This window comes from Columba livia, chromosome 1, assembly GCF_036013475.1.
Source record: "Columba livia isolate bColLiv1 breed racing homer chromosome 1, bColLiv1.pat.W.v2, whole genome shotgun sequence".
NCBI lineage: Eukaryota > Metazoa > Chordata > Aves > Columbiformes > Columbidae > Columba > Columba livia.
In genome coordinates this window covers 133,395,319-133,409,784 of record NC_088602.1, presented here as the reverse complement: position 1 = coordinate 133,409,784, position 14,466 = coordinate 133,395,319, and the positions used below count along the sequence as shown (strand labels likewise).

General features: G+C 39.3%; 1 protein-coding gene across 2 annotated transcripts in view; it reads right to left on the bottom strand.

Annotated features, from left to right (window-relative positions):
* Positions 1–14,466, bottom strand: part of PDE3A (phosphodiesterase 3A) — a 266,558-nt gene that overhangs the window by 24,584 nt on the left and 227,508 nt on the right. For both annotated transcript variants that reach the window (XM_065030836.1, XM_065030845.1), the window contains 5 exons: positions 11,086–11,171; positions 10,461–10,630; positions 9,165–9,302; positions 2,995–3,106; positions 531–644 (listed from right to left, as the gene is read on the bottom strand). In XM_065030836.1, the coding sequence (XP_064886908.1) occupies positions 531–644; positions 2,995–3,106; positions 9,165–9,302; positions 10,461–10,630; positions 11,086–11,171 (620 nt within the window). The remainder of the gene's footprint in view (positions 1–530; positions 645–2,994; positions 3,107–9,164; positions 9,303–10,460; positions 10,631–11,085; positions 11,172–14,466) is intronic.

The following is a 14,466-nucleotide window of genomic DNA, read 5'->3' as shown; positions in this document are numbered from 1 at the left end:
GTAAAGAAAAATCATAAACCAGCAGATGAGTGGTCTTGCAAACTAGTTGCAAAATGGTAACAAGTCTCTTTCTTTGGAGCCAGTGAGGAAAGTCGAAGGAAGACTTTATGACAGCTAAGCAGTGGCAAGTGCACGGCACTACCGGCATGTCCCAGTGGTTTTGTAATAGAAAATCAATGCAGGGTTTGAGGATTTAAAAATCTAAACTGCTTCTGGAGCTGCTTTGAAAAGCACTACTAATTCAGTTTTCCTAGAAAAAAAAAAGCTATTGTAAAAATGAAAAGGTTACAACCATCTGTTGTTATGGGTGACCACAAAGACATGCATTCACACATCATTAGATGTGAAGTATTGGGTTTTGGAGGACCAATTCCATTATCTTTAGAGCTACACAAACATACCTTAACACCTTCAACATCCCACCTGCTACTGAAATTAAAAGTCTATATAAAAACAAGTACTGCACACAATCCCCAACAATGACAAGAACTTTAAAAACACAGCGTATATATTTGCACATTTAAATATACCTGAATCACTTGCTGACCCATGATCATTAACCACAGTCGGGAGTCCTGGGATGGGCTGAGTAGTAAGGTACCAAACGGCATGCAGAACATCAGTTGCATGGATTCGGTTGTGATCTGTGATACAAAGCAAGTGACCCAGCTATTAAAGATGAAGGGTTTTTCCAACAGAGGGAAATCAGCACCATCTAGTGGGTACCATCTGGCAGTCAATCGAGCAGAGAGAAACAAACATGAAAAACACCCATATTCTGTAAAAGCTCTTTTTTTTTTTTTTTTTTCATTAAAGCTGAAGCACTTTCAATGGCATTCAATGCTATGTCTCACACTACTCCAGGAAGAAAAAAAAAAGCAGTGAGGAAGAGGCAGCTGCAATGTAGGAAACTTTGCAAAGAAAACATTAAACAAGGAGACTGATCTGTGCTACCAGCTCCAATCCTTTACTCCAGTGGTCGTCTTTTGCTTAACCTCTGATTCAAATGAAATAACTGGAAAAAACTCATCCAGTTCAGCCAGATTTCACCCAGTTTCTAAATATAAGACAGGTAACGCTCACCTGACTCTTCTTGAGCAAATTTAGGTACCATGCTAGCAGCTGCACTGCAAAATATCAAACCCGATATAGGCGTACACCACAGAGTTAAGCCAGGTTCTTTCCGCAGCTTTCTGGCCAGAGATGAAGAGTTCAGGCCTTGTGGCTGGCAATTTGCCTTGCTAAAAGCTCTCTTTACAGAAATGGGAGATAAAAGTCACCAGATCCTTCAAGGCCACACAAAGGTTTACCGTAGTCATAATTTGGAATCACTTTGCTTACTCACTAGACACGAGCATGATGTCATGCTACTTAGACCCTGTATTTACCCGTCACTTTCCTCTTTTGTCTCCTTTGTCTTCCCTGTGACCCTCCCTTCAATTATATTCATAATAATTGTTGTATATATAGTATATCTATAATTATAATATACAAACCTGATCTAAAATATTATAGAAATCACTTGCTAGTGACTGCTGTGTGAAATTCTGAACAGTAAAACAGTAAGCAGCATAGGAATGAATATTTTTTAAGGTAGTGAGTAAAATAAGGAAGGAGTCTCATTTCCTCTGCCTTCCTCGAAGTACTAAGAACATTTTTCCAGAGACACTGATCTCCTCATGCAAAACCTAGAGGACATCCCTGCATAGGGGGTCTAAACACTCTTCTCAGGAATAAAGCTTGGGGGAGCCTCTTGTGAGGCTGATTTAATCCAATTGGGACAGTCACCATTCTTTTGTGTGAATAACCCATTTTTTCAGTTCAGCAATCAAAAGAAAAAAGTGGTTAAGCCCAAACAAGTTGTTTCGGCTTTTGCCCCTTCACAGAAATGAAAAACTGGAAGGTAAATTAATTTTGTATTAAACAAAATATTCTGCTTTACTAAAATGAAACAACATAAGAAAAAACAAGGAAATGAAGGCCTAGATAAAAAAAAAAAAAAAATCCTGAGACTCTATAAATAGCAAAGCAGTTAAAAAAAAGAAGAATGGCTCCAATAGGAGGGACAGACTATGGGACAGCGACCTATAACCCCTTCAGGCTATAATGTGCTGCTTCAAATCCTTGCTCAGATTCAAACCAAGGCAAGATTTGGAATTTGGTCTCTCACTTTCCCAGAAGAGAGTCCGAACCATGTGGCTGGAAGGCATTTGAGGTAGCTTTCCTTCACTCTCTCTCACTGTATCTGTTCCAAATGGTATTTAATGCTTTGAGAGAAAGACTATATGACTTATTAAACCAATGTTTCAGACATTTTTTGAGGAGGCAGGAGAAAACAGGGTATTCTACATTGCTCAACACAAGGGCTATCCATCAGCTAAAAGACTTAATAACTGGCTCCCTCATCCTGGAAAAGAAAAATTCTTTTGCAGTTGAAGCAGTTTGGTAAATTTTATTTGAATTAGTAAATACTTTGGGGATGACTGAAAGCATGTTTTTCAGTGAATAAATGATTCACACTGAAAAATACCAGCTGAGCTGCAGTTGCAGAAGAACGGGACGCACTTATCTACTTGGCATACTTTTTTCTGGTTTACAAAGCTCATCTCCTTTGGTAGCATAGCACTGCTAGTGTGTAAAAATACAGTCTGCTTATGGGAGGGAAATGGTTCAATAACTTCTGGTCAGGGCATTGGGGTATACTTGCATCATCAAGAAACAGTTCTTTGTACCCGTAGTAGCTTTATATGGTTTCAGGCTTGCACAGAATTTGCCACGAATGAAACAACATGAGATGTTAAATGCAATGAAGAAAAGACAAGTGAGGCTGTGGTTCAACACCAGCCTATTACTAGAGAGCCATCCATTTATTAGCAATGTAGCAGAAGAAAAAAGGTAGCTGCTATGAGAGAAGAAAGGCTTCCATAACTAAGTGTGTGGAATATACTCAAAACTTTAGGGAAACACTGTTTTCTGCTGGGAATTTTTACTTACAAGGTATTTCTCGGTATCCACATTCCAAGGCATGAAAGTAGTTCATAAATTCCCTCACTGGTATTTTAAAGGTTTCAAACAGCCCCATGTCTTCAAAAAGCCTGTATGATACCTGAAAAAGAAACAAAACCACCATCCTCTAAAAATTAGATATAAAAATAATTGTCAAATTACCCCATGAAAACCTGCATTCCTGATAGTATTTTCTCAAGTACATTTGATCCAGCTATACCTGCAGCTATTTGCATTTCCATATGGATGTGGTTACATAGCCAAACAGATAAGTTATTAGTCCTTCATTACACTTTTCCAGATGTTCTTTTTTTCCTTTCAGGCATATGGATCCCCCAAATTTTGCAGACACCTCAGGAACATCCACATATAAAGGAAGATACCCAGGGGTCTTCAGTGTTTTGGGAAAAATTTACCTACAAACTTCTCCAAGGAGCACCCATGATTAAAATCAGTTCCCAGGAAAAGGGGGAACAGATGAAGGAATAACAAAAGGAGAGGACCATTTGGATGCCATGCATTATTTCCTCTCCCTCTCCCCCATTTTGGAAGTGAAATGGCAAAAATGACTTCCATGGGATTTCAGAGGGAGGCAGCAAGCAGCTTAGGAAGCAAATTTGCTCCAAGCATTCCTACACGGAAAGATGACTGTAGACACAGGAGAAGATCTACTGGAAGGGAGAATGTAATGGATGAATGAGGGGGGTGTTCGGGAGAGACGAGTGGGGTGCATAAGGAAGAGTGTGACCAGCAGGTCGAGGGAGGTTCTCGTCCCCTCTACTCTGCCCTGGTGAGGCCACATCTGGAGTACTGTGTCCAGTTCTGGGCTCCCCAGTTTAAGAAGCACAAGGAATTACTAGAAGGAGTTCAGTGGCAGGCTACAAAGATGATTAGGGGCCCAGAGCACCTTTCTTATGAGGAAAAACTGAGAGAACTGGGTCTGTTCAGCCTGGAGAAAAGAAGGCTGAGAGGGGAATCTCATAAATGAATATAAATATCTCAAGGGTGGATGTCAAGAGGATGGGACCAGACTCTTCAGTGGTGCTCAACAATAGGATGAGAGGCAACGGGCACAGACTGAAGCACAGGAGGTTCCATCTGAGTATGAGAAGAAACTTCTTCTCAGTGAGGGTGCCAGAGCACTGGAACAGGCTGCCCAGAGAGGTTGTGGAGTCTCCTTCTCTGTAGACATTCAAAACCCGCCTGGACACCTTCCTGTGTGATCTGCTCCTGGTGAACCTACTTTGGCAGGTGGGTTGGACTAGATGATCTCCAGAGGTCCCCTCAAATCCTAACCATTCTGTGATTCTGTGAAATGTAGACAGCAGCACCTACAAAATGGATGCTTTGGAAGACAAGTTTGAACTTGACATACAGAACAATGGGACAGTGTAAAATTGCTGCCTGACCTTTTCACTTCTTTCACAAATTGGATCCTGAAGCCTTTCAGCTTCTTTATTTATTTACTGCTGTTAGCTAAATTCTGTCCTTTTGATGCCATCTGTCTGGTAATGATGTGCCTAGAGCTAAGCAATTTGAAGCACATTTGGAATGATGAGTGCTATTCTGATAAGAAATTGCTACAAATTACGTTTTGTGTTTTACTCCTCAGTGTAAATCAAACAGCTATCCACACCTATTTCTTTCCCTAGATTGTGCATATAAATTGAGACCTGGGAGCTGCATCTAAGGTTTAATAAACAGAAACTTCAAATGTCCTGCAACTGTGGATTTTTACAGTAAGAATAATAAAAAAGGACATGAATTTGCAGCCTCAATGATACTGCCTCCTCACTCCCACCTCCCCTTCTAGTCATTGCCTACCCGGAAAAATCTGCATGTGACCTCACTCTCTGGCAAAGCATTGCAACAGGCAGCGATACTGCAGAGACAGGTTGAGTGAGGTGTCTGACATGACTTGGAATGTCCCTCTAATGACACGTATCTAACAGCTGGGGTTCTGGTGGTGGCTCCATCTCTTACCTCTGTTCCCATCACAACTGCATTAGTGGCACTAGCAATGCAGTTAGAAGAGTCATTGCTGGTGGTAATTTTGCTTTGTGGCCATGGATGTTGGCCCTAAAGCAAAAAGCTCTTTGTAGCAAAGGAACTAAGGAACTACTGAATTACGTACAGTGCTTTGGAAGACACAAGCTTAGAATAAAAGGCAGGGCCTGTGGAAGGCAAAACTTCACTATCTGAAAACCCCATGGGAACCTCCTGCACAGAGGCAGAATGAAGAGAGTGACTTAATGCATAAATTGGATTAGAAACTGCATAGAATTCTGTTTATCTATCTGGAACTACAACTGAAATAAATCAGGTGGGATCCAAAGTTTTAGCTACAGAGATGACGTATTTTACACTCTAGTCTTCAATCACTAAACGGTGAGCTTCATATTTCCAGCAACATATCCCTGGCTAAAAATAGGAAGCATAATTGTTCTGCAGGATGAAATCTTCCTGGTCTATACGACCAATACTGGACAGGTATCTTAAATACAGCATGTTCTAAAAGTGTGTTTTTCCTCCTCCTTGGACTAGAGGGCTGTAGGGAATTCCACAGCAGTTGAAATGAAGTGAAGCTGCCTGTGATGGAAAGGAATGCAGCTCTTCTCCATGACCTGGAGTAAAACGGCATTATTTTCTGTGGTCATTAGAAAGCACGAACAGCCAAGCAAGTCATTCAGACATTTTTGTAATGTTTTCTTTCTGTGTCTCTTTCTCAACAAATGGGGAGGAGGTGGGGTAAGGGCAGCTCAGAAAGAGGAAAAAAAAGGGCACTGAAGTCTTCCAGAAAGTCAAATAATTGAATTCTTTCATTAAAAGAAAACAAGCAAACAAAGCCCCAAATAAATAAACAAAACAAGCAAAACCAAACCACCCCACCAAAACCAAATCAACCAAACTAAAAAACCCCACAAAAAAACCCCAAACCAAACAAAACCACAATTGTGCAATTTTGTTTATCCATTTCTCTGGATTAACCATTTTTACACACTTCTATCTTTTAAAATTGTTGCTCCCCAAACCACATGCTGCTTCACGAGCCCCCTGGCAGTGATGGTCCCAGGGGTCGAGCAGGGGCTCCCAGCTGCCAGGGACAAGCCCAGGGAAACGTCGGCAGCTGCCAGGCACTTGGCAGTGGGTGCTCCATGCTGCCTCTGTCCTCCTGCCCCCGTCTCCTGCTTGTCTCTGCAACCACTGCTAATGCCTCAATGAATTTTTTATAACTCAGATACTTCTGGTGGCGCTGCCAGAAAAAGGACAAATGCTTCCCCCAAATGATTCCTAATGGAAGGTTTTTTGGGGATGGGGATCGTTATTCACATGTCGCTTCTCTCCTGGGTGTTGCAGACACACATAGATGGGTCTTGTCAGAGAACAAAGGCAAAGTTTAGCTTGGCAGTTCCCTACTCACTGTGTGCAGGAAACCCTCTTGCATTCCTTTTTTATTTCTTGCATTTGCTTTCTGCAAATGTGTGTTTTAAGTTGTTGGCACCCGGTCTCCAGCTCTGACAAACATGACTCCTCACAAGGGCCACTATGACGGTCCCGGGAATATCCCATCCCTCAAGGACAGATTTTCCCTCGTTCCCTTGTATCGTGGCTGCAGGAGCTGTGCCTGATGATGAGATGGTCAAACCTTCTGCTTGGCACCACCCATTGCAATGACACTACCCTGTCTCAATGATACTCCGTGTACTGAGAGCACAAGAGCACCACCCGCATTTCACAGCTCTGTGGGACTGGTAATAAAAGACAGAGAGAGACCTTGACTTTAGCCTATTCGTTTTTACTTTATTTGCTTTCCAAAGCAAATGAGTTTCTCTTCCACAAATTTTCATTTTACAGGAGCTGTAAGAAGAGTGTTAAGTGTGACTGAAGATATTATCTAGCTTTATGGCCTGTTGTGAAGCATCAGCTCAGTTGGAGAGTTTTGCTGTTGCTTTCTGAAGAGAGACTTGTATGTAAATTCCTCTCTAACCCCTATTATGCATATTTGTTAGTGCTTTAGAGTGCTTTCCACTGTACTTTGCACAGATGCTTTTATGGCTGCTGACTAGTTTGGGATCTTTTTATATGTCTAAATCAATTTAACATTCCAAAAAGAAGAAACAGACATCTCAAGCAGCTTCCAAAATGCTAAGCCAGCATTTGCTTTATAAGCTGAATGCTTCCCTAGAGGCACGTGTCAACTCTGCTTTGTTCCATCTCATAAATTTAACATAGCAAGGCAAACATAGTTAATTCAGCTTTTTAATTTACTTATTTTTAATGGATGAGTCCATGTAATGGCAAAATACAGAGAATAAATCAGTAGAGCTTTTGTTTTCCTTTGTTTATAATATCCCAGAATTTAAAAATTATACAAGAAGAAGACAATACATTTGGCTGGAGAAAAAGATTTATTTATTTTAGCTGTCTTATTTCTGAAAATAATTTTCTTAGAAACTTCTGAGCAGGTGGGAGAAAGACCTAAAAGAACTGTATTCCATGAACAAGGTTGAACTTGCTACATTCTGCTCTTAGGGAGTGGGAGTTATTACAAACAGCTGTCATAGAAAAGTTGAATTTTGATCACAAATATTATTTATTAAACCTCTATTTATTTCACAGGTCTCATTTTGTGGTGCTGCAAAATGCATAATACGCTCAGAACCTGTGCAAAAAGCAGATGCTGGAAAACAGAGCGTGGAGCTTTAGTGACAGTTGAGGGAGGCACAGGGGAACTGTCCTGGGAGGTACAGAACTCCATACAACTGGTAAAGAGATGCCCATGTAAAACCAGAACAAATTTTGGCTCATTCAAACTGTTGTTTATACGTTTTTGAAAAAGCTCTGTTTTTTCTTATATTTCATTTATCATTCTGTAATGTGCTTCGCTATTAGAAAACAACATTACCAATGATCTAGAAGAGCATTTTAATCTCACACTCATTATCTATCACAAAATTGTTTGATCACCAAGCATCAAATTTATCTCTATATCCACATCTAGCCATAGTTTGCCTATTTCTCTAAAATTAATCTAGAGATCTGGCAGGCTGGTTAAACATAGATGTTCCTTGCCAACCTACAGACCAACAAAAAGCAGGCCACAGAATAAATATGAATTCATGCTGTGGTTTTTCTGGTTCAACACCAGATAATTGAATGTACCTGAATAATAGCTAAGCCCCAAGGAACCAAGATTTGATACAGCATTCTCTGGAGCTTGTTGCACTAAGATCTGCCTGACACACAAACATCTGTCTTTGGGATAGGGGTGTTAACTGTCCCGCATTATACCAATTAATATAATCTCTTCTTTCTTGCACTCACCACTACATAATGCTTTGCAAAGTGATACTGGATCAGTCAGATGGCCTTGGGGTTTTTTCCTCCCATCCCTAAATATAATTACTTGCCTTTCTTGTTTAAGAAACCTCAATACTTCTGTAAGAAAAAATGGCTGATTTGTCAGTGTGCCAGAAAAAGGGGCACAACAGAGCAGAAAGTTCAGCCAAGAGAGTGATTCTGGAAGTGACCATCAATTGTGCTGGGTAGAGATGGGATGTGTCTGCATCTGCATTCAACTTACAGGAGGGAATGGAAAACCTATAGTTGAAAGAAAGACTAGTAAGCTCTTATATCCTGATTATTAGTAAATTAGTCTTCCTTGTGTAATAGTGAAATGAACTTACTAACAAAGTGCTGACTCTTTAAACATGAGGAAATATCAGGGCTATTTTTTTCCCCAGTTCCTTAAATCTTGCTGTCTTGCACAGCCTGACTGGAGTGTCCAGTATAAAAGAAGTACCTCCATCAGCTGAGTATATTTACTCTTTAGCCCTCCCATGCTGAACCCCATGAGAAATTCTTTCACAAAGAACTCACTAAGGAGTGTCAGCACCTCCTGAAGATAGAAGAGAATATTCAGAAAGGTTTAAATAAACTCATTGGTGCTGTTTGTTTTTTTATTTCACAATTTATATGTTAAAAAGCAGCAATTTAGAAGGAATGTAATGAGGAATTCATATTGTCAACTTTGAATGAGGCAGCAGCAATCACAATTCAATGGATGATCAGGTTGTAAAGGTCATGGGCGTTAATATTACTTTGTCTGAATCTACCAGTAACCTACCCAGTCATCACAGACAAGATAACCTTCTTACCTGACTGAGAATTCGACCACATTTCTTTCCGATTTTTTCCACCAAATCAAAGATTGGGAAGTTCCAACTATTTAGCTGCTCCATCAGGGGATCCAAGTTATCCATAATCAGAGGCTCAGGAGCAAGTATAGGCTTGTCCTATGCCAGAAATCAGAATAAAGAGAAATGTTAGTTCTGTGAAGCATCTCACACTAACATTTATGCTCTTAAAAAATTAAAGTCATACTGGCATCATCTGTAAGCCGATGGTACTTTACTCAGCTCAGCAGAGATGTCCTCATTTCTACCAGCCCTGCAGCTAGTCACTCTCCTTCATAATTTGTTTCACTTGAATGAATAAAAATATATGAATATATGAAACATCAGTCTCTGAACTTAACCATGAGACACATTCATCTCTTCATTCATGGGAATCATTCATTCATTTCTAAGGGAGTCTGTCTTCTTCACTGTAAAATTTGCTGCAGTATAGATGAAAAAACGTTCAGCTTCTATTATACTTCTGCATCAGGACCCATTCATTATAATGTAACATGGCTAACCGAGCACGATCCAAGGGAAGACTTGTACTTCTTAAACTGAAACCTACTTTTTTTTTAAGGTTTGCAAATAAAAGACAGGTTGTGTCCTTCCTTTCACATTTCTCCGTGTATACTTCCCTTGAATTTCATTATTACTAAGAAACTGCAAACGAGTAAACACCAAAATATCTCAAGAAAAATGCCTTCTCTCAGTATATGCAATGTTCTTACGTTCAAGACATACAACAACATCAGTACCCTCAGGCAAGTGCAAATTTATTTTAAAATAAGGACCACTGTAAATATTAGCCACAATTGCAAGGCCATGGAGAAGCTGAAGTGGCTGAACAGGAAGTCTATATATCATGCTGGTAGTCTGAGAAGATAACTTCTCTTCCTTCCAATCTATTCCCTTTAAAGACAACACTAACACTGAAGCCAAACATTTCAGAAGTGCCTCATGCCAGACCCATAAGCTTATATTTATTCATCAAAGTAGTCGGTTAGTGTTTCACAAGTGGTCAAGGCTTAGTAGTTCTCACACATTTCAGTGGGTCCTTTCAATTCTTAAAGTCAGTCCTTCCTACTGCAAATAGAAGTCTGATACAATTGTTGCTTAAAAACATGGTCACAACCTTTACACAGCTCTAGGGTTTTTGGATTTTGTGTGTGTGTGAGCTTGGGGTTCCTGTTGTGTTGTTTTTTGTTGCTGTTGTTTTTCCCTAGTATCACTATACACTCAGTCTACTGTGCAAGTGGAACTTAATCAAGCTACCTCAGGCGGTATCAGTGGATGCAGAATGATGGTCTCAGGTGCGTATGTCCTGCAGACGGATCCCTTCCGTGTCTGCTCTTTGGAGCAATCTGTCTCATCATCATTTTGTACAATATCGCTGCTATCACTGTTGTTGGTCTCATAGTCAGAAGTGGCTTGCGCAGGATCATCTAAAACACAAATCACAAAGCTTGTTGTGTGAACAGCAAGGATTGCATGAAAGTCATCCTGTGACCTTCTGAATAATAGCAACAGGATCTCTGACTCATAATACATATGTGCTGCTTGGCTGTGGCCAAAGGCAGACAATCTGTCCAAAGGCATTAAAGCATATACCCTGCAGAGTGAAAAAAATGGGATCAGGGATTGGAGAGTGAGAAAAATTTTGAGGACCGTTATTTGAGCTGACTAGGTTAGATGAGGGAAACTGTATTTTCTTTATTTTTTAACTCTGTTCTTCATTAGCATTTTGCACATGTTGTACAAACAAAAAGGAAAGGAGCCTCAAAAGACAACTTGTATGGTCTCACCTACATACATTCTCCTTTTATGAGAAACAGGCATATCTGCCCTTTCAGTGAATTACTTTTAAAGGATGAGGAGTTTTTGATGGACGAAGAATTACCTGCTCTGTTCAGGGTGTGTGTGGTACCATCGCTTCTATTTAGTGTCCCATCACCAGCCTCTATTTGGTTATAGGGTCTCCCACAGCTGAAATACAACATCAAGAAACATGCACAATATAAAGAACCATGTGCGTTACATAGTTTAACGTAACATGATTTCCTGATGACAGCGTAAGATTATGTCACACAGTGTTAACTATGGTACGGGGTGCTTTCTCAAGACAAAATTACAGCAATGAGCTGAAGTTTTATTGGAAGTCAGGAATATAAAAGGACAAAAATACAAAAAGACTGTGGATTAACTGGCCAGTACCAGTAAATTTGTGTGGCCAACAGGAAACCTATACCATGTGATTTCTTTTTCTAAATTAATTTTTTATTCTTTATCAGTACATAAACCCTCCCTGGTTTTGTATTACAGCTGTACTACAAACATGAATTAAAATGATGAAAATTTGCCAGAGTGCCATATAATCTTATAAATGCAATCTGAACGCAGTCATGATGTGGATTTACTCTCCTTTTCTTGCTTCAAACTTAAATGTGTTCCTCCCTAATACTGCAAAAAGGTATTTGCCATTACTTCTGTGACAACATACCAAGTACATCAGAACCAAGGGGCACTGTGGACAGAATGAGGGGAAGTGATCTGGCATCCAGACATTTAGCAATGAAACAAGAAGACAAGAGTTTGCTTTATCATTCCCAGAACATAAAGATATTGTGGGAGGGATCACAACATCATGACCTCTTCAAATGATTGTCTCTTCCCTTTCATTAAAATACTTTATTCCTTGTTTGTGACTCCCTTTAAGCCCTAAATGTTAATTCAATACCAGCTGGAACATTTCAAATTACAATATCCCAATATGACTGAGCCTAGGACCTAAAGGAACAATGATATATTATCAAAACATGAGGGAACTTAAAAAATCTGAAACCTCATTTAAGAGCTTTACATCAAATTTGTCCATGAAAAACTGTCCTTTTAACTTTTTTCCCTCTGGTGTGAGTCAGTATTTGTGTCATATCCTTTATACGTCAGGCTTTGCAAAGCTTCTATTACACAAGTATTTTGATTGGTTTAATTTTGTACTAGAAACTTTGCACCAATGTAAGTACACCATAAAAAATTGGCTGAACTCCTATGCCTGATGGCTTTTGACTGGGTCATCCAAAACATTTTCTGGAGCTTGGTATGCCCTACAAACATAATGAAATCCTGAAAGAATATAAAATAAAAATACAAATCTGTATACAATGACACTTGTAGTGCATAGCAAACTGAATAAACCTTCTATCACTCTGGTTTATAAACCAGATTAAAAACTGTATTAATTTCTCTGTTCTGCATTCTTTGTGGTTTCCATAAGGCCAATGTTAACAAGCCAAAATTTAAAAGTAATTGAGAAAGGAAGCCTTTGATTGGTTGTAATGCTACAAGGGCTTGCATCATTATGATTGTACCTCTTTATTTCCAGAACATATGCAAACTCACACTGATTCAATATGTATGGTCCACATAAAATGCTATATTAAAAAAAATTCCTAAGTTGCCCCGTGTAACACTTGAAATCTGCTCTATGTCAGAAGTAAACATGCTCATGCAACTTTAACTCAATCCCCTTCATGCACAGGCATTACAACACAATATGCTTTCTGATCACAGGATTAAGATTTTTTCCACAGGATTCCTGCCTCATCCACTAAGCAGAATAAAAATGATTATTTACAACTTATTTTAACAGCATCGCCTGGTAAAATTGCTGTCTTGATGCCCCTGTCTGGGTGGATCTGATTTAAAGCACTGAACCCATCAGGAGTTAATGTCCTCTCTTTTGTTGTTGGAGGAGGGATTGGTTTGGTGGTAGCAGAGGTTTGCTGACTTTGTATCATTTCCTAGCGGGGCAGTTTTTTTGGCAGTAAATGTAGGAAATTGCATACCGTGAAAACTAGCAATCTACAATGTGAAAGCTCAAACATTACAAGATTTATTTCCAGTGTTTTTTAATGTAACTCTCTCAGCTTGTCTTAGGCATCTAATGTCCTTTTTTTTTTTTTTTAAATTGTGCTTACATTACTAAGGGGTACATTATTTATGCGCTGCTGGTTCATCTTGTAACTGTGGATATGACATCTCTATATATGAATGGCTAGAAATATGACAGTGCTTATGATTTTTCAATGGACGTTAAAAGGACACTGAGTTATTAACAGTGGATGCAAATTCTATTAACAATCATTACATCATAATATTTTAAATAATGTGTTTGTTTCAAACAACCAACAAAGCCTATGTGCTGGCAATGTAACTATTTGTATTGCTTATGCAGTCCAAGCATTTGAAAACAAGGAAATTAAGAACCTAAACGTATTATTCAACCTACGTAGATCACAGAAGACAGTAGCCTCATAAAAGCTAACGAGCATTTTACCAATGAGTACATTAAAATCAAAGTCTACACATAACAAGAAAATATCTTTCATTGGCATCCAAAACAATCTTACATGGATTACTTTTTTCGACATTTTTTTATGCAATTCTTAACTGTTCTCTTTAATGGAAGGCTTCCGGTGATAATTGTTACTAGTTGTTACTACTAATATTTTGTTGAATTACTAATAAAGGCACAGTTTAATCAGGCAGCAGCACATTTACGGTATATTTCTTACAGTTTTCTTTTCAAATTAATCAGTGCCAAGTCCCTGTCTAGCAATACCTTTGAAAAATTTTGAAAGGCACTTGGTTTCTATTTAGCCCCCTAATTATGCCTTAAAAGCCCACCAGGACTCTAGGCCGAACTTCAGTGAGTATCACTCCCTTGAGTAAACTCAGAATCTCAGTTTTGACTTTCTCACACCCACTTCCAAGCCCTGCACCTCGCATATCGAGACACATCTGAAGTCATGCAACTGACACCAGAAACTAAAAGCTGTTTCCAAAGATCGTCAAGCATTTAACCTGTCACATTGACTTGATGTGCTTTTTGCTAGCTAGCCAACAATCACAAGTCACTACTGTGACCAAAAGTAACATCTAACGAGCAAGGTAACCTTGAAACTGCACTGGAACAGGATTCTAAATACTCGTGTTTCCCACTATGCTGAACTGGACACATACTGGAAACTGCAATAATCTAATTTAGCAACTGAATCCTCTTCAAGAAGATAAACAGAACAACTTTTTTTCTAAAATGCTGATTTTGCAGAGCAGGTCTGCGTTATCTAATAATGGGCTACTTTAAAGCATGAAATTAACCTGTGTTACTGTAACTCTCTGCAGGAGGAAGAACTCAGCTGCAGCTCATTTCCGAAAAAAATCCCAGTGCTACATAATCCGACTCTGCCGTAGGGAGGGCAGAATCCACTCCTTCTGAGAG